The sequence below is a fragment of the Cebidichthys violaceus genome, unplaced genomic scaffold, assembly GCF_023349555.1.
Source record: "Cebidichthys violaceus isolate CVI_PGR_0920_01 unplaced genomic scaffold, fCebVio1.0.p SCAF_7, whole genome shotgun sequence".
NCBI classification, from domain to species: Eukaryota; Metazoa; Chordata; class Actinopteri; order Perciformes; family Stichaeidae; genus Cebidichthys; species Cebidichthys violaceus.
The window spans coordinates 13,519,918-13,539,814 of record NW_027176927.1 but is presented as its reverse complement, the minus strand read 5'-3'; the positions used below and the strand labels follow the sequence as shown (position 1 = coordinate 13,539,814).

Here is a 19,897-nt window from a genome sequence, read left to right as displayed (position 1 = left end):
ACTGTTATGAACGTGGATTGCCCCATCATGCTGATTTGATGACAGCCGGTGGGCTCAGGAGTTTATTCAGATTAATTCTGACCTGCCTTCTCAATTCCACAGAGTCATGTAATGTAATTGGGGCATCAATTATCCTTCCAGCTGCTCAAAATGACAACAAACCGTGAACCACAAAATCCTTGTGGTTTTCTAGGTGATGTTGTCATAGGGTTGCGTCTGGGAGACGGGTGTCTCCTTCGCCTTGAAAGGTTAGAGAGGTAGCACTTATTTTCAGGACTTCCTTTGAATAGTTTGCTCGTCCTTAGAGTGTTCATGCTTGAAAGTACCTCAGGTGGTCTTTGCCATGTTTATTCCCCTCAAGGCTGTAGTGGTGACATCTCAATGTTCATTCATATTCACCCCATACTCACCATATAAAAATGTCTGTCATCTATATATCAAAGGCTGTCACATTGTTTGATATAAAGGATCTCAGAATACTTCACCGTACATATCAGATTTTGCCTTGGAAATTGATTATGTTGGTGATGATATCATTCCTTTATGTGAAACTTGTGTATGATATTCTTCCACTCATTTGACTCGTGAGAAGAATTCAACGGGGGAGTTTGCTGGGAAAAGAAATGTGGTTATGGTTTTATTCATCATCCCAGATGTAGTACATATTGCATCTTCAATGAAAATGGATTTGTTTTTATGGGACTGTGCTCTGAGAGAAAGTTTGTTGAATAAATCGGACACCTAAAATTGAAGAGTGTGCGCCTTTAGTTTCTTTATCATATCTTTATTAAACTTTCACAAGGAATGAGTCATTGTTCAGTCAGCTAACCCGACTCGTCGGAATCCACATTTTATTTCTATTGCTCAGCAGTTTGTCAAGGTGCAGTATTTACCACATGTTGAGTCAAACTGCTCCAAACTCTCTGTGGAGTCTATGAGAGCAAAGACATGGTGTGGAGCGGGCAATTGGTCAGACAGTGCTGGACAGTTAAACAGGAAAGGCGATTAACAGTTGCAGTGGGTCAGTCTTAGGACAGCAAAATGCAGAGAACAAGGCAAGGAAGAGGGTGAGACAGACAGACACCCTCCCATACAGCTGTGCCTGAGGCACAGATGGCTTACTCAGCATGTCATCCCTCTTCTCTCTTTCAGGGCTACCATCGATCCAACCACTTCATCGCCACTCAGGGTGAGTATCCAAGCAAGGCTGTGTGTGTGTGTGTGTGTGTGTGTGTGTGTGTGTTCATTTGTGAGTGTGTGTGTGTGTGCATGCAGCTCGGTAAGTACCTTTTGCCGCCATGTAATAAATTGAAGATGATCTAACCAATGAGCCTCCTCATGAACAGTCCCTTGCCAAAACTCTACGGCAAATCCAAAGGTAATAGTGTGGCCACCAACCCGTGAAGGCTGTGCTAGTGATGTCACTAATCATGAGAAAAGGTGAATAATTAAACACATTAGTTATAGCTTCTCAATCTCTGCGACAGGCCGAGCGGCACATTCATTGTTGATGAGAGAACCTTTAGTTCACCTTCTGTCGCTCAAATGTAAAGTTGTTTCTGATGAACAGTCGGACTCTGTTAAAAATGTTCCTCTGCTGTTTCTAAACCCTAAGGGGTGTCAGTTTCTAGGGAGATTCCATCACAAAGTCACCCAAGGTCTGCTCATCTGCTTATCTTGCACTAGCACCTCCCCTTCACCCTGTTAGAGAGACAGCGGGATTAAACCTGCAAGAAAGAAACATTTTCCTTCCTAGGTGATCTTTGTTTTAAAGTTGTAGCTCAAATCTGCTCCTCTGATGGCAACGAGTCACTGATGGCTTTCATCATCAGCTACTGCTCTTATTTTGTCACCCATCACCCTTTCTCTGCTTGGAATTCCCAATAACTTTATATTGACAGCACAATCTTGAGAGATCAGCACCCCGCCGTCTGAGGAAGGACACTTAGGTCACAATAATACGAGATGTCACAACCGCAAGAACTCCCTTATTGAGCAGAATATGCTTTGATGCCGCCGTTTTCGTCTCTTTCACTGTTATTTCTTCCCTATTTTCACTAGGACCCAAGCAGGAGACTCTGTATGATTTCTGGAGGATGGTGTGGCAAGAAAATTGTTTCAGCATCGTCATGATAACTAAGCTGGTGGAGGTTGGCAGGGTAAGTGATGTGCACTCCCCCTTCTTCCACTCCGGTCCCCACCCAGTGCTCGGAAACATCCCACATTCACCATAGGGAACATTTTGGTGTGTTGAGTATAGATCTCTCAGGAGCTTGCTGTACATGCAAACCACAGCCTAAAAGTGGTTAATTTTGGTTAGGATGCCCTGCATTTATGTGAAACCACTAGCAGTAGAGAGCCTGTGCAAGGAGTAATTCAACATTTTGAAATGCACTTATACACTTCTTTCTGCTGAAGGTTAGATGAAAAGACCAATATGATTCTCATGTGTGTTCACTAACCATGAAACTACAGCCAGCTGTAGCTCAGCATAAACACTGGAGTCTGTGCAGTTACACCATAAAATCCACCTACCAGCACCCTTTTTTGACAGTTTAAACAAATGAGATACATGAGTTAATTTTAGAGTTTTGGACAGAGCCAGCCTAGCTGTCTCCCCTGTTTCAAGTCTCTATGCTAAGCTAAGCTAAGCAGCTGCTGGTTGTAATTTCATATTTTCCACACAGAAGTTAGAGTGGAATCAATCTTCTTATCTAACATAGTGAATAAGCATATTTCCCAAAATGTCAAACAATGCCTTTAACTTTCTGTACCATATTCTCTTGGAGGCAATTGAAAACCACACTTTAAACAAGGCTAAACAAAGTCTCTGTGCACTATACAGTACATTAAACACACACATTGTAAAGGATTGCTACATGGCTAATCCCTTATTTGTCTGTTTAGAGAACATTATGAAATGTTGTTGTTGCGATGTTGTTGTATAGAAATTTACGTCACATCCTCAAATGATTGGAGTCACCAAAATGTTCTGTATACTTGTGAGGCATACAAATGTCTGAGTCACATATCTAGGGCTGCTGTCCTTGAATATACACTGCATGACTACACAGGATTAATGGCATATACATGTAGGATATAAAAACTGCTCTAAGCACCCCATCCTTTCGGTCGAGGCAAGATAAATGTAATATTCAGTGGATGGCTAAAATTACACCATTTTTCGAGGAGTAGCCCTACATACAATTTGGTTCTCCATACCAATAACTCAGGGAACTTTCTGGGATTCGTGCGACTGCGTCCAAATATCATCTCCATTAAATAAAACTAAATTACGTCCTTTGTGCCTTGTCTTTGTGAAGAAGATTATGCATCCAATGATTATGTGATTATTGTGCTTTGTTTTCTTTGCCCTCCAAGATGAAATATCTGCAGAGGATTGTTTTTGCTGTTCCCCAGCATTTGAAGTGTAACCTCTGTATGTTTTGAATTTATTTAACATTACACCAATATTGATTATAGTTAAATCAACAAATGAATCACTTAATATTTTAAAACTATCACTTTCTTATGGATTCTAATGATACAGGTAATATTTAATCTCTTTTGCCGTTAAATTAATCTTTTTTTAATTACAATTGAATGCTTAATGCTTAATTTAATAGTTCAATTTAAAATATGTTGTGAAGGAAAAAAAATAGCATCAGTAAAGGTTTAAGGGTGACACTTAGAGTCATCCAATACACCCTAACTTAAACCTGCATCCGCTACTCATCTAGTGTCATTTGTTCAACAGTTTAACCTTGTGGTTGGGTGGTTGGATTGATGGTATGATGACGCTATTTACTTAAATTGACATTGTCAGCAGGAATGCAGTGACCTAAAACACCCCAACAGCATCATTCAGTAGCAGAGAATGGCCTTGCAGCACATTTCATGGAAGTAATTCATCTGGTATAATCCTATAGATATATAGAAATGTAAAAGGTATCTTTGTCAAAAAGAGAGGGAGATTCAGAGAAATCACTCCTCAAGAGACTGACGGTTTGGAAAATTTGGCACTTCAAGTCTGAGAAGGTTAAATTGGGGGACACTGTCTCTCAAACAACGATTTTCATTCTGTTGAGAAAAGTTTGTGTTAAAAGATGGATGTTTTAGTTTAGGTTTATTCTTAATATTGGGGGATGTACTGTGTTTTGAAAAAAACAATGGATATCTATCAACAGATATGTTATACCTTCTTCAGTTTTGCTTTTTCCAGGAATGTTAACAGGAGGTTTATTTCAATTGCTTTGCTATTTTTAAACAGGTGAAATGCTGTAAATACTGGCCTGATGACAGCGAGATGTATGGTGACATCAAAATCACTCTGCTTAAGACAGAGACACTGGCTGAATACACAGTTCGCACCTTCGCCTTGGAGAGAGTAAGTATATCTAAGATTTGTCTACCCTTGTCTCATCACCATCTTTTGCCTGTATTAGCACTTGTTGTGATATTCTTAGAATTAGAAGTAGTACATTAATAGATGGGATTAGATACTTGACAGGATTTACTGCTGCTGCGTATGAGGGCTACATGTTAAATTATGAGGAATTAACACCAGTAGCTATGTGAATGCCCCTGCTGTCTTTCCGACATAGCTGTAACAGTGTTGTGCCCCTGATGGTCTTCCTCCTGTCAATCTCATGGGGGATCTCGCATTGGAGGGGCTCAGAGCAACGCTGGAGTGACAGTGGCACAAACACAGCATTATCATCACACTGTCACATTCGCTCTCCATGGGCACATGCTGCTGCTTATTTAAATCGGCACGAATTTGGGAGCTGGTGACAGCTTGTTTTTCCATAGCCCTTTTCTTTCTTTTTTTGGATTTCTGTCTTCAACAAATCTTTGCTCTGCGTCGCTTTACTTTGTCATCGCTGTACAGAGGAAGAAATTGCTGTGTGACTGAAGCAGCCTCCCAGTAGAGAGGAGAAAAACTCCCAGCCCTCCCTGAGCTGAGAGAGCCTCAGTAATTCGTAATTCCTTTTCGCGTGTCTGTCACACTGCAGCTGCTACTAGCATGTGATGCCCAGAGGCCTAACTGTCCTAGAAGACCTAGCACCCTACGTAAATAATGTCATGGTTGTCCTCACACTGAACCAAAAAATCTGTCACATCTATCACGGATGTCTCTTAATGGATGGGAGCCCGTCTTGGATGAAATAAGAGCCTGTAGGCTACTATGGTTACGATGCATGGCATATAAATGTAGTGTCTTACATGTAATGTTAATTTGTATTGCGTTTTTGTTTACAGAGAGGATACTCAACCAAGCATGAGGTGCGTCAGTTCCACTTCACATCCTGGCCTGAGCACGGGGTGCCGTATCACGCCACTGGATTGTTGGCTTTTATACGAAGAGTGAAAGCCTCTACACCTCCTGACGCTGGCCCTGTGGTGGTCCACTGCAGGTAATGCGACGCTTAGCAGCAGCTGTAACTCGTAGCTTGTAACTTTTATTGAAAAGTGAATATGATTTTTCCGAGTGTGGCAAGCAATATTAGTAATAGATCATATTCTCCTTTGGGAGGCTCAGGACTACTGTGATGTGCAGAATGAGAGTCGCATGATTGACAAAGGCAGCCGTTAGCTTTGGTAGGGCACTCTTCGTTAGCCCTGCTACTAATACATTTAAACACATTTTTAATCGAGCTGCCACACATCTCTGTTCTCTTTTACAAACAAATACCTTATTCCTGTGATTCAAATGTTATCCTGACTTAAATATTTTAAAATGCAAACACGTTGGCTATTAGAGACACACCCCGATTGCTAAATAAATTGACTGGACTTGAAATGTGACCATGGATATATTGGTTTATTTAGATTTTGTATTGTGTTGCAGATTTACTTTCACAGACTGTTGTGTTGTTGGAGGCCTAGCAAAGCTTCTATTAACTTAAAGAAGGTACAGCCAAAACATAATGTAGTAAAAGTGAACAAAAATGAATTTCAAATGTTTCATGACAAAATTATACCTTAGTCGAACACAATGCTCATTGGATAATAGTATGATAATACCTAGCACAGAGGCAGGAAGTGCAGTGTAGCCTAGCCTTTGTTCGCTAGTGCTAGCTTACAGGTGCACATTAGACACAGAGCATTAATAAAGCAGCAATTTGCTAAGGACAGTATAGTGGAGTGATATCTAGCTGAGCAGAGAATGAAGTCGCTCTTCCTCTGTGTGTTTTAATATTACCTTCTTCTTGCTTTATTAATATAGATTTAGCGCTGTGAGTGCTTTTAGTGCATGTGAACGTATACAAGAGCGTATTTAAGACCTATTAGACCTTTAACAGATTTTGAAAATCGAAGAGACTCCACGCGTAAATATAATTAATAATAAATTGAACAGTTTTGTTCTTATAGTGTGTGCAGTGCAGGGATTTGCGATTTTGTGTACTCTGCTGTCCCCGAGGTTCCACCCTCACAACAGGATATCAGATTGTAAAATATTGAGCATATTTAATATTTGCAATTTGAAATTGGTGTGGAGCAGGATGGACTTCCGAGCAGATGGGACATGTAAAAAACACGCTTAAAAGACCTCACACCACAGGAAAATATGGCAAGATAATCTTTAGAACTAAAAACGGGGGAATTGTGCCCAGAAATTGGCTTGATTCTCACATAGTGTGTACCCTGCATTAGCAAACTCCATTTGTGGCGTCTGTACCCTGTAGCTGACCTTTAATACTTTGCCATTCTCTTTTAAATCATGCTGTGCTAACAACTTGTGCTCCTGAGGAGACATACTGAATCCTAACAATATTTTTACTAACTCAAAAGTCTGGTGATTTAATGCTTTAAGACTGTGCATGGTCACTCGTGAAAGTTGTCCTTTGTGTGCTAGTGTGGGGGCGGGCCGCACCGGCTGCTACATCGTGCTGGATGTCATGTTGGACATGGCGGAGTGTGAAGGCGTGGTGGATATCTACAACTGTGTCAAAACCCTCTGCTCTCGACGCATCAACATGATCCAGACAGAGGTCAGGTCAACTGCACAGCTAGGAAACTACTTCACATTCAGACCCAAGTCAAATATCTGCAATTTGTCTTGCACATATTCAGGAGGTTGCGTCACTGGTCATGATATGGTAATATGTCTCCACTGCAAAACCTCTGGAGAGGTAGATTATTTATTTAGTTATTAGCTTCCCTCCTGTTGTTTGGAAATTCAAAGAGCGAGGGGTGGGGGCTGTATTATCATACTGCCCCTCTGGGACTCATGTAAAGGTCATTGCAATAGTTTTGGAGAAAAGAATTGCATTGTCTCGCAATGTGTTGTGTAGGCATGTGCTGTGCTTTAGATGTGCAGTTAATTTGCATGTTTACCCCTTATTATGTAAATCCGACATTGGCATAGCTGTTTATTACATTTGTAGTTATTTGGTGTCTTAATTAAATGCACAACGCATGTGTTTGTTTACTTAGAAATATTTATTTATTCCCCAACAGTTTACATACACTACCAACATTATAGCACATGTTCAATTCAGAACAAAGTTATGAGTCATTCTTCTTTATTGTTTGATTATTTATTCACATCTACATTTGATGTTAATCTCTTTCTGTCTTAACCTGCCTCCTTTGTCTGTTTAGCTGTTTGCAACAACATGTACATATGCACATATGCAAGCCCCCACTGAATTATGTTACCTGTTGTCTTTTCAGGAGCAGTATATCTTTATCCATGATGCTATTTTGGAGGCCTGTCTGTGCGGAGAGACGGCCATCTTGGTGAATGAGTTTGCGGTCACTTACAAAGAGATGCTGCGAGTGGATTCCCAGAGTAATTCCTCTCAGCTGCGGGAGGAGTTTCAGGTCAGTCTTTACCTGGATGGCAACATCATGGTCTTGATCAACATTCTAAGCACAAATTTATTTTTGGAAAAATATGCAGCCAAAAGATGTATTCACAATTACACAGCCAACACACAGTAATTTGCATTTGTAATGCATTTAATAAATATTGTTATTTAATTATTGAATTACCTTAAGGGAACTAGTACTTCTACTGCTACTGTTTCCTTTAGTAACAATAATAGCAGCATTGATTCCAGATTTAGTGTTTCAAGGTGATACTGGAAAAGGCTCATGTGCCCTCCATTAATTTCATACTGTTATATTATTATTCTTTACTTAGGAATTATAATAGATTTATTGCTTAGAATTAGTGATTTGTGCTATAGGTGCTGCAACACTGATCACAAACTGTTAGTTCTTCATGAAGGAAAACGTTTCATGCCTCCCTTTGATCTTGTAAAGGTATCCGTCTGACATTGTTTTTGCAAGCCTCTCCACCGCCCTATGAGCTCTCTGTTTGCCTTTTTACTCATTCTACGGACTGAAAACAGCCAACCGCTAGTACTGCTCGGCAAGTCACAGATCTATTATTGATGCTGTGTATTAATGATCAAAATATTTTTTCATGTTGTCTAATGTAATTACGGCTAAATGAACAGAGAGTTCATCAAAGAAATTTGGTATGCAATATTTCCCTTTCATTTATTTGTCAGTGTGATGTTCATTAGATTCTTTCAATTTATATTATTGGTTTCTTGGCGTTCTCTGCGTACCCTCCCTCCTGTCTGATTCACTTCTTTTTCTTCCTCCTCCTCCTCCTCTCTACCAGCTTTGACTCCTCTGCTGTGTTTCAATACTCCTCACGCCTTCCATGTTTGTGATTCTCACCTCTTCAGTGTTTCCATTTGCAGACGCTCAACTCTGTGACTCCCCACCTGGATGTGGAAGAGTGCAGCATTGCTCTGTTGCCCAGAAACCGAGAGAAGAACCGCAGCATGGATGTTCTGCCGCCTGATCGCGCACTGGCCTTCTTGGTTACGACAGAAGGGGAGAGCAACAATTACATCAACGCTGCTCTCGCTGACAGCTTCCATCGGCAGGCTGCTTTTATTGTCACCCCTCACCCTCTGCCGGGCACCACGGCTGACTTTTGGAGGCTTGTCTTTGACTACGGCTGCACAGCAGTGGTCATGCTCAACCAACTCAACCAGTCAAACTCTGCCTGGGTAAGGTCAAAGTGTTACATACTGTTTTATTGCTATTGATTTGTTGACACTATAAAGAAAAAGAGACGTAGACATTTTTTGAGTCCACTCACACAAGAGCCGCTGTTTGCGCTAAGTTTTTACTTCCACTCTCGAGGTTATCTGAACTTTTCTTGAGACTTTTCCTGACATACACTGGCTTCACTATTTCTGTATCTTACTGTGCTTGGGATTAGTCTCTTCTTGCTATTTTGTTGGGCTTTGATCCCTGACCACATTGATCTCAAGGCATGACTAGATATGACTCCCACCCCAGTTTTTCCTTCCCCTCCTTAAGTTACATTTCTGAAGAATGGGCTTGCAATACCCTTCAGCCACATCCCAGGGTCTTTATTTTTTGACTTTCCACTTTCTTTCATGAACATGTCTCTCTCTGTGTTACAGTATTCCTTGTTATTTATTTAACACTTGTAAAAAGGCAGGAACACAACACAAAACACAAACTCAGTGGAACACTAGGAACAAGTAACTAAAAGTATGTCATAAATTATTTTTTAAAGGGAGACTTTAAAGACTGTTAAAGCCTTTGCTCTACCAGATAATAAGGTGACAAACTGAAGAACACTTACAAAGTCAGCAATAGATCCTAAAAGTCTACAAAGCATGGAAATGTTTTTGTAAAGAGTCTGGCAAATTTAGCCAGCCTATAATTTTCTGATTAAGAGAAATGAACAGATCATTAATTAAGCGTGAATAAAATGAAAGCATGTAAAATAGCCCTGAGTGTCATTAAGAGAAAGGAATTGTTTAATCATTGAGCTATTTCTCAGGTGGGGGAAAGGGAACAAACCTACAGTAGTAATATGGGACTCCAGACTGATAAAATGTAAGTCCCACATTTTTAGCAGCAGGAACAACATACTCTGTTAAAGAGCCAAAAGCTGGCACAACTTGACTACGGACGTGTTCAGCCAATAATTAAGATCTCCGTTTTGTTGGAGTTAAGCTAAAGGAGATTGGCAGACATCCAGTCCTTAATGGCAGATAAACAGTAATGTTGCTGAATAATTCAACAACCTTGGGACAGCTATGACTTGATATGATCGGCATAATAATGGAAAGAAATAAGAAATGTCATGCTGTCGAAGAATGTAGCCGAGGAAAACATGGAAGGAGAAAATAAGATTAGCCCCAAAATAGACCCTTGTGGTACACCACACAGGGACACTGCCTGTGAGGAGGACCATTGACAGACACAATGCAAATTGCAGTAGACAAATGAAACCAATCAAGGACAGTTCTAGGGATACTTAAACATCTAAATAACAATCTTTTAGTCCATCATGTCAAACGCTGCACTGAGATCAGACATTCCAGCACAGAGCATTAGGTAGCAGCTTTCATCAATACATTCTCAACAACTTTTACAAGGACAATTTCAAGTACTTGTGTGTTGTATTACCTTGTGCAGTATTAACACCTGTATATTTAATATGTGTATGAATCACTAGTGAATTACATAAACCACCTAATTAAGCCAAAACATAAAAGAAAATGGGTCAGGCAGAATCTAGATTTTGGTTTATATGCATAAATGCTTGATTTACATACATTGTCAAATATTTAACATTAATCATGTGAAATATGTATTACATTGTATCAAAGCCTTAGAAAGCCAGGTGCTTACTATAAATTATAAATCTTTTTTTTGTCCAAGGTCTAACTTGGATTGTTGTAAAAGCAGCCCTTTTTGTGTTTCATGGATAATGCTCAGACGAGGATGTCATTATTTTTTGAGTGTAAATAGCAGCAGTGACACTACTGTTTCTCAAGGGGCCATTACTTAGATAACTGAACCTAATTAACTAAATCAGCAAAGAGAAATATGACCTTTGAAGGCTTTAACAGGCTTTGTAACTGTAGAACAATGTCAATAAGTTATATTACATGTTTAACCATTGTGTGTGATGTGCTCATTAACGCTGCAGTTGGTAAGTTTAATAAGAAATAACTTGTTGTCATATTTGCTCAAACTGTCACAATATCCTGGCAGTAGTAGATGAGACTAATAATCTGTGAAATGAGAAAGTTTGTTATCGGGCTGTCATTTGGAAAACAGTCGAGCCAAAACCAAGCACCGCCCACAGGCCAAAGCAAGAAAATTAAAAAAAATAAAAAATGTAGGTACCACTTTAATCCACTCCCCGTTAAATGTTTTTCAACTCTTTTTTTCCAGTGCAATGCAGTTCCTTTTGAGTCTTGCCTGAAAATTGAGTTATTGCCTTTTTAAGTTGTTCATTGCAAGATCTTGCTATATAATCTGTTATAGAGTTCATTTGTGGCACTGGAGTACTCTGTCTCCCTCTTGTTGCAATCTCTCAAAGCACATTACATCTCTCCCTCCCCCTGCTGCTTCTCTCCTTATTGAAGCCAGTATGGTACCGTAACATACAATCATGACTTTTTGCCCATGCTGTTATTATACTTGTATATCTGCATGTCTCTAGAACTGTATTATATCTGTTGTGTACAGCGCATGCGTGCAGACACCACTGCATAGATGCACACACCCGTTCACACACATCTTCTTCTTAAAGTTCTCCTCTCTTTGATAATCCAAGGTTCTGAGCGCAAAGGCATTTTGGGCCAGAAATACTGAAGAATGCATGAGTACTGCATGTGCTAGATTTAATCACTGCCCCCCCCCCCCCCCTCTCTCTCTCTCTCTCACCTCCCCCTCTACCTGTAGCCTTGTGTTCAGTACTGGCCGGAGCCTGGTTTACAGCAGTACGGGCCCATGGAAGTGGAGTTTCTGTCCATGTCAGCAGATGAGGATGTCATTACTCGTCTGTTTCGGGTCAAGAATGTCACAAGGGTGAGTCATTGCAGTTCTGAAAAGGCTGCACAGGACATGTTGTTCCACTCAGTGGTATTTCACAAAATGATAACTTGAACCTCATTAGAAATGCATTAGCTGTGGTCCTCACCGGTTATTCAGATGTGACATTTTACCTACAGAGCATTGAGAGCTGCCAGCTGTAATGTGCATATGAAAACCACCTGACACAAGTCCTCAAAGTCAAAGTACTATAGACTCGGCTGTAAAAATACTGTGTACCGGAAACCTTCAGATGATGATTTTAATTTGTATTTGACTCTAAAGGCTAGATTTGATGCTAGATTTCTACAGTTTGTGCCTGTGCATCGTTATCTGGCTGTTGCTATGTCTATATCTTTTGCATATACACAACGGCACTTCTCCAGTGTATGCCTCATGGGACAGAGGAGGTTGTCAAATAAATACACTCTAAAATAAATACACACTAAAATATAGCCTGGAGATTTGTACTGAGCACAGTTGCACATCAGGAAAAAAAGAAACGTATTCATAGACTGTATTATACATACTACAAGGGACATTGTTTTGATATTCAGCAGTCCAGAAAATTGAACCAGTGTTTCCGTAAGATGTTCCCAAGAGTGATACATATTATAAGAACTTTGCATGGAAAACATGCAAGAAAAGCCCATTAGCATGCATGCAATAAAGGTCAGTCTCTCCCTTTTTCAATTTCTTCTTGTCATTACCTAGATAGGCTTCTTCCCTCTCTTAGGTGCAAGTAGGCATACTAAAGAGGGAACTTTCATCATCAAAATGCATGCATTATGTTCAGGTGCAGGATACTCTTTCTTAAGCTGCAACTCTCTTTTGATTTGTTCATAAACAATGTTGTACATTTTTTATAGGTATCTGGCATGTATAGAATTAGCTATATATAGGCTATATGAAGGCACTGACAGCTCTGTCATGGTGGAGGGAGCACAGGGGATGTCACTGTGGTCTTTCCTCAACTTTCATTCTCCAGATGTGTGCATATGTATGATTCAGTCATTTTGGCTTCTCACATGTCACTGTGTTGAGTGTGTGTGTGTGTGTGTGTGTGTGTGTGTGTGTATATGTGTATGCATGCAGGTATGGTTTAAGCCTGCAAATTTGCATAAGCTCATGCATACTGTTCAGGATCACTGTCAACCAATTATTGAAGAAATCTGTATGCAAGGCGTTTCCTCGCTGCCATTAGAAGCAGCGCGACTTTCCCTTCCCAGAACTTCTTTTCTTGATTGGCGTCCTCACCTCCTCTCTCGACTGCCCTTGTCATTCCCCTCTACCCATGGCACCTTTCTTCTACTCAGTGCACAACACTGTCAAGGAGAGGGCAACTTTACACAGCATGGGAGAAATCAAATCACACAGAAATAACACACACCTCTCCCTCTCACTGCCCCTCTCTCAGTGCTTTAGTGAGTATTGCTCGTATGTGTGACAATGATATACAAGGGGAGGGAGTAAAAGTCAACCGAAGTGCAACGTAAGCATATGTATGTGTGGGTCTGAGAGTAGTACAAAAAAAAAGTACATAGTGTAAATCCCACATCTGCTAAGGCAATTCCTCCATGCATCATTGGTGTCTTTGCCAGCCCAATTTGCATGACTTACAGTTCTCCGCTGGTACTTAAGGATTAGGTGAGATTGTATAGGACAAGGTTATGAACACACAGGGACCTCTCTCGAACACAGCGCAGGCCCCGCTTACACCTGCAGACCCATATATCTCAAAGTCAGTCTGCTGAGTGAGCACAGCTGAGAGTGCCAGCACGCAGCCTGGGGAGAACTCAAACACGGGTGTTAACTGGCACACAGAGAAACACTGAAACAACCAGAAAATGTAATACAACACAAACAAGATAGAGAGCACATGCGTGCACAGCCACACAGTACGACGACGCTCAGATTCCATGTGTTTAATGTTTTCTGTTCCATCCCAAGCTCCAAGAGGGCCAGCTGGTGGTGTGTCAGTTCCAGTTCCTGCGCTGGTCGGCGTATCGAGATGTTCCAGACTCTAAGAAGGCTTTCCTCAACCTGCTGGCTCAAGTGCACAAGTGGCAGAGGGAGTGTGGAGAAGGACGCACTGTTGTCCACTGCCTGTGAGTAATCTGTTAGCGACACGCATCATGCACTATAAATTAAAAGAGAGAAAAGGAGACAAGACAGAAATATGTTCGCTCTCTCTCTGAAAAGGTCTCAGACATGGAATTACTGCTGTTGAAGAGTGACATTTAAACGTGCAGAAATGTTAAAACGTGGTAAATCATGACCAGATCTGTTTGATGAGACAGTGACTGTCTCGTGTCTTGTCTCATTGCTGGTCTGTGTGTTGCAATGAGATGAAGTGCTATATTTTTCCATGGCTGTATTTTCATGATGTAGAAAATCAAATTGTGTTGTAATGTAGTGTACCGTGGTGTAGTGCAGTGTGCCCCTCTGTTGTCCTAAGGCCCCGGAGCGCACACCCACTGATGAATATGAATGGGCCGTCCAGCTCATTGCCAACCCGTCACACGTTCATCCCCGCCGCCCCCATCCAAAAGCACATCACTCAGCGCTGTCACACAGTGTTACCCACGACAACCAGGAAAGAGATTATGGAGATCAAATCAATTATGGCTTAATACAGAATGCGATGGTTCTCACTACAGTAAATTCAGAACTGCCAAAGCACTGACGACGATTGATTACCTTAATATTGCCTGTGTACGCTGCGGAGGTTTCCATGCCCACCTTCTCTGGATTTGTCTCTGGAGAGAGGAAGTGGATTGTCCTCCACTAGTTTATTGATTGCCTTTCATTTATGATGACCAAGGTAATATTTCCGAGGAAATGCCACACTGCTGTTATTTCTCAATTTTTTCCTTTGTACACCTTTTCTCATGTCACTATTTTTGTATCAAGCTATTGTGTGCGTTTGCTTTATGAACTGTATCAAATGTTTCATGAGGTAGCATGAACCCAAAAACAACATGGTTATCAGATTACACATACTCTGCCTTGCTTGTATTGCATTATTGTCTTCCAGAATCCACTTTAACATAAGAGGAGGTGGCGACTGGAGACTGAGATATATCTGTATTGAAATTTGCTGTGCATATGCAGTACATACTCTGTTCATGCAATATGATTGCTACTGACAGTCAAAGTCTAAACCTACACTTACAGTAGACAAATCACAATTAAAAAACATTTAAGAAGACTAGTCTACTGCCATGCTAGCGGCTCTGTAGAGTGTGGATACCAGGGTCCAGGCAAATATTTACAAATGATGGTCAGGTTCGGGTTGCAACCAGCCTAATTGACATGGTGCTTCAAGTTCTTTTGTGTTAAAATGTCCGTGTAAGGCTACTTACATAGACTACTTACTGTTCAGTGCCGGAGTTTGTTATCTACCTCACTATAAATAATGACTAACCATGGTAGTAACAATTGCGTGACAGGATTACATAAACTCAGTACTTCAGTTTACATTAACTGCGTCTGGCTCTGGTTGGACATTAAAATGAGAATGCCTGTCTTGTTCGGGTCGGGTTTGCTTACTTCTCTCTGGACTCTGGTCTGGTTCAGACAGAAATATGCGCCACGCACCGCACTCTACGGCTCTGTGAGGCTGTTTTTAGGCTAAGTGGTGCTTTAAGCTAAATGCTAACATCAGCCTGCTAACATGCTCATAAGGGCAAAGCTAACATTCTGATCAGGGATGATCTTTACAATTCACTCTAAGTTGTTGACAGTCGAGACATTTTATAAATAAAAAAAAACAGCAATATCAACCACACTAGCAGAATTGGCAAGGGGTTCACCAAAGTCAGGAGTCTTTGTTATCTGGGAAACATTAATGTCCACAGTGGTGGACCGAACAGTCGACATTGCCATCCCAGAGCAACATGGCTAAAATACAGCGTTAAGGGATGAAAAACTAATTTTAAATGAAATGAAAAATATAGGGCATCTATCTAAGATGTTTTAAAAAAAACTAACAAAAAAACACTTCTCCCCCTCTGTAGTAATGGTGGTGGTCGCAGTGGGACCCTCTGTGCCTGCAACATTCTCCTTGAGATGATCCAGTACCAGAACATGGTGGATATCTTCTATGCTGTCAAAACTCTACGCAACTGCAAACCCAACATGGTTGAGTCCTTGGTAAGAGAGTCCGTAAATACGTAGAAAAAAATATGCATTTTCAAGGGGCATGATTATGTCTATGATTATTCATGTGTTTTCATTTTTTAATTTAAGAATGTTGTATTTTTCCTCAGGACCAGTATCGGTTCTGCTATGACCTTGTCCTGGAGTACTTGGACTGCTTTGAAGGTAGATAGCAACCAAATGTTTACCACAGCGGCAGTATCCCATCTGCTGGAGATTAGATTTAAGGCCACCCAGTGACCCCTCTACTTTAATGTTTGGACCTATGGACTTGGCATTGAAAGGACTTGAAAGAAAGGAGAGGAGAAAAAAAAAAACTTGGTCAAGGTTCTAACTTTTAACCTTTAATGTACAGCTGTGATTTCCTCCTTGTTGGTGATGTTTATCTCTTTTGATATTTTTTGTGCTTTTCTTGGTCCTCTTTGCCTCCAGACTAAAGCTCTTTTGTGCTAAGGGTTTCTGTAGCAGCAAAACAATATTCGGAGCTACAAAATGGACCTGTTTATTCTGAAGAAAGGTCACCACTGCTGTGTTTCATCGTTTCATTCAAACAGCAAGGAGGCTGGATGAAATTCAGAGTTAAAGCAGAATTATCTAAACCTGGAAGCATTGTCTTGTCTCTCAAGAGCTACATACAACAACAGTCCACTGTGGTTGTGGCATGATTTCTCTACCATACCATAAACTGCCTTATTCTCTGATGATGATCGGATTTATTTAAATTACTGAATAAATCAGGAAGGTTGTGTATAAACAGCAACAAGAGATTTGCAGCATTAGGATAGACCAGCCCAGTCCTCAACAGTATTGATGCAGAAACTGTACAGTAGTGCAATGTGTTGTATTTTGCCATAATGTTTGTGCTGGATTACCATGTGTGCTATAGGTGGACATTTCCAGGGACCACAGCACTGGGCCTGGTGCCACCACTGAAGATTCCTGTCTCATTACTGTCACAGTGCCAATCCCATTGACTGACTTGAATCCTCTATTTACTTTACTCTATCATCTTGATATATGCCTACAAACATACAGTATGTACTGCATCAGCTAATGTTCATGCTCCAAAGTGATTGTTTGTATTTTATACCCAGCAGGAAAGAAAATGAAGTGAGGGAAACTGTTAAAAATGTACTGACATGCCATAGTGGTGGTGTGAAAAATGATGTTCCATTAATGCCGTGGTGAAGTGTCTCAACCAGTACTGCGTTACAGGTTTGAGTCTGTAACTCCTTTTACTCCTTTGTTGTCTGAGGCATTTGGTTGTACTGTAAACTGTCTCAGCAAGCTAAACCAGTTTGAATTTTATCACAACCCTTTCAGTAGGGTGTTCATTCAACTATTTTGACATGAATATTAGTTGTTGTTCCTAGTGGTGTAAAATAAATAAAATAAATATATATAAATAAAAAGGGGCATTAACATTGTGCAGGGGGATAAATGCTATTTTGCGTCAATGCTGGTGATTGGTGTTTTCACAATGGTGGCTATTAGTATCTTAAAATAAAAAATTGTGTTTTTAAAAGGACGAATAGTAAGATACAGTTGCCCACTGACCCTGCGGTTTAGCTATCACTGACCTGATGGACAAAGAAAATACACTGTGCGTCGCCTACCAGCCAATGCCTGGAGACCACTGGAACTGTTATCGCCTGAATCAATTGAAGAAACTCATGCAGGCTGGCATGTGTGATACACATAATGATCTTAGTCGGCCTCTAAAAATGTCCTACAAAAAAAAAAAGATCTTTGTGGGATTTTATTCCAGAAGCAAGAAAATATCTATTCTATGCTCAATTATTGCCCTTTAAAATATGTTACACTCCACCATATCTCCTGAAACTCCTTAAAGTGCAGATTTTCAAGGAGGGCGGTAAAGGTATCACTCCAGGACCTGCTCTTATAAACAAGGAGAGACACCTTGAAGCCCACAGAAACTGAGAAATGGCAGCTATAGGCGAACTCTGCTGCTAGTTTGTTGCGCAAAGTCTGGTTCAGGTGGGAGCTCCAGAATATGTGATGAATCCACAACAACATCACAAGGCTTCCACAGGTTCACTGATAGAGCAGCTTGTTTTTGATGAGGATGAAGAATAGCTGTAGTGTAGTCAGCGATCCGACCTACCACTAGAGGAAGTGCCTGGACACTTTTTCTTGCAGGTGAAAGGAATGTGTACATACAGATGTATATTATGTTATGTGAATACTATGTGAATAATATACTATATGTTTGCCGAGAGTAAAGACGTACAGTAAGTAACCACTACATAACCAGGAAGGTGAATGTGCTGTAAATGACTATTTTGTGAGTGTTTTGCCAGGACATTAAACAGCCGAGTATGAGCTGAGTCTCCCTGAGTGTTCATCCCAGATCTCTGAGTAAAACAGGTCTGTCAAAGCATGTATGAATCCATTGTGTGCTTTGTATTTAAGTCAGTTAATTTCAGAATATCCCGGTCCACCTCGTTTATTTCAACCGCTGTGTTTTCCAGCAGCCACGACTGTGTGAACACATTGTACTTTTGCCATTCCAAAGCTTTTTGTTATGACGCTGAGCGGCAGCGACTGCCCTGAGGGTACCGTTAATTTCAATTGTGTGTTTCTGTATGAACCGATAGCACATGACATGCCGTTGTATTTGTGGGGACAAGGTGTGTATTTAACGAAAGAGATGGAGGAGACGGATGTATTTAGAGGTCGGGAGAGGGGTTTGTTCTGAACAATATCAGCGATCTACAATAAACGAACAAGGGGAAAAAAGAGATGTGTGGTTGTCAACTTATCATTGGATATGCTGTCAAAAAGCATACACAGCTAAAATAGTCTGTGTGGTTTTATAATTGGTTTGTCAGCAAAAGCAGAGAACTGAAAGCTAGACATGGACTTCCTTTCTACAAGCCTCTGACCCTCCTGCGGTTTCTCATGCGGATATGGTCTTTTAGCAGTTCCCTTCGCCTTGAACCAGATCGACCATTTGATCTCTCCCCTCTTTTTTTATCTCTCACCTCTTTTATTTCCTTTTCCCCTTTTCACCAACCGCCAGCCTCTCACCGCCCCCATCCTCAACTCCTCTTTCATTACTTTCAGTTCTCCCTCTCATCCTTCTCCATCTCTCTCGCTTTGCTGCTCTGCCCAGAGTAAGGTGACTCCAGACCACAGACTTCCTCTCTCACCCTCGGCTATGTTGAATAATGCAGCAGTCCTGCAAACTGATCCAGTGTTTAGCAGAGGGACAAGTCAAATTAATTAAAGGACAAGACCCGCTTCTGTTGGGTTAGGCAATAGCCTAAGGATTCGCCAATAGATTGTTTGGAAATTGATAAACCTTGATAACAAGCTTTTGAGTGTGGTTAAGGAGTGTGTTGATAAATGCAAGTGTTCTTTAGATGAGATTTTTCATTTGTCATGGCATTGAGAAAGAGCAAAAATGCATTATTGATAACATGACATGGATAAGGAGCTTTTTCATGGAGGCAGGCCATTTGCACTATCCTATTTTAATCCATGAGATTTTCTCAATTTACTTTTTTACCTGCAGAAAAGTTCCATCATCCTTTACTACTCAAATGTGACCGGTGGTTTAAATGAATCGGTAATTGCAATCTTATCATTTAATTCTGATGGTGTAATGACTGACATGTGCAAGGTAACTTATCACGGGGCCAAGATCCAACTAGGTTTTGTCTTTTCTCTCTGGGCTTTCCGTCTACTGACAGGCTTGATGGATGTCAGCCTCACAGTCTCCCTGGTGAGTCTCGCACTAGATACACTCTCATGTGGTGTTTCTGTGAAACGACAGTGAGGGCCGACAGTTCAGCTGATGTAAGAAAGGATGGCGAGC

At 40.8% G+C, this 19,897-nt stretch overlaps 1 protein-coding gene across 4 annotated transcripts in view; it reads left to right on the top strand.

The window, feature by feature from the left end:
* Positions 1–18,816, top strand: part of ptprub (protein tyrosine phosphatase receptor type Ub) — a 145,284-nt gene extending 126,468 nt beyond the window's left edge. For all 4 annotated transcript variants that reach the window (XM_068735243.1, XM_068735242.1, XM_068735241.1 and 1 more), the window contains 11 exons: positions 1,153–1,189; positions 2,062–2,159; positions 4,271–4,387; positions 5,263–5,417; positions 6,860–6,995; positions 7,681–7,830; positions 8,724–9,038; positions 11,767–11,892; positions 13,846–14,003; positions 15,915–16,050; positions 16,167–18,816. In XM_068735243.1, the coding sequence (XP_068591344.1) occupies positions 1,153–1,189; positions 2,062–2,159; positions 4,271–4,387; positions 5,263–5,417; positions 6,860–6,995; positions 7,681–7,830; positions 8,724–9,038; positions 11,767–11,892; positions 13,846–14,003; positions 15,915–16,050; positions 16,167–16,229 (1,491 nt within the window). In that variant the 3' untranslated portion in view covers positions 16,230–18,816. The remainder of the gene's footprint in view (positions 1–1,152; positions 1,190–2,061; positions 2,160–4,270; positions 4,388–5,262; positions 5,418–6,859; positions 6,996–7,680; positions 7,831–8,723; positions 9,039–11,766; positions 11,893–13,845; positions 14,004–15,914; positions 16,051–16,166) is intronic.
* The last annotated feature ends 1,081 nt before the right edge of the window (positions 18,817–19,897 follow it).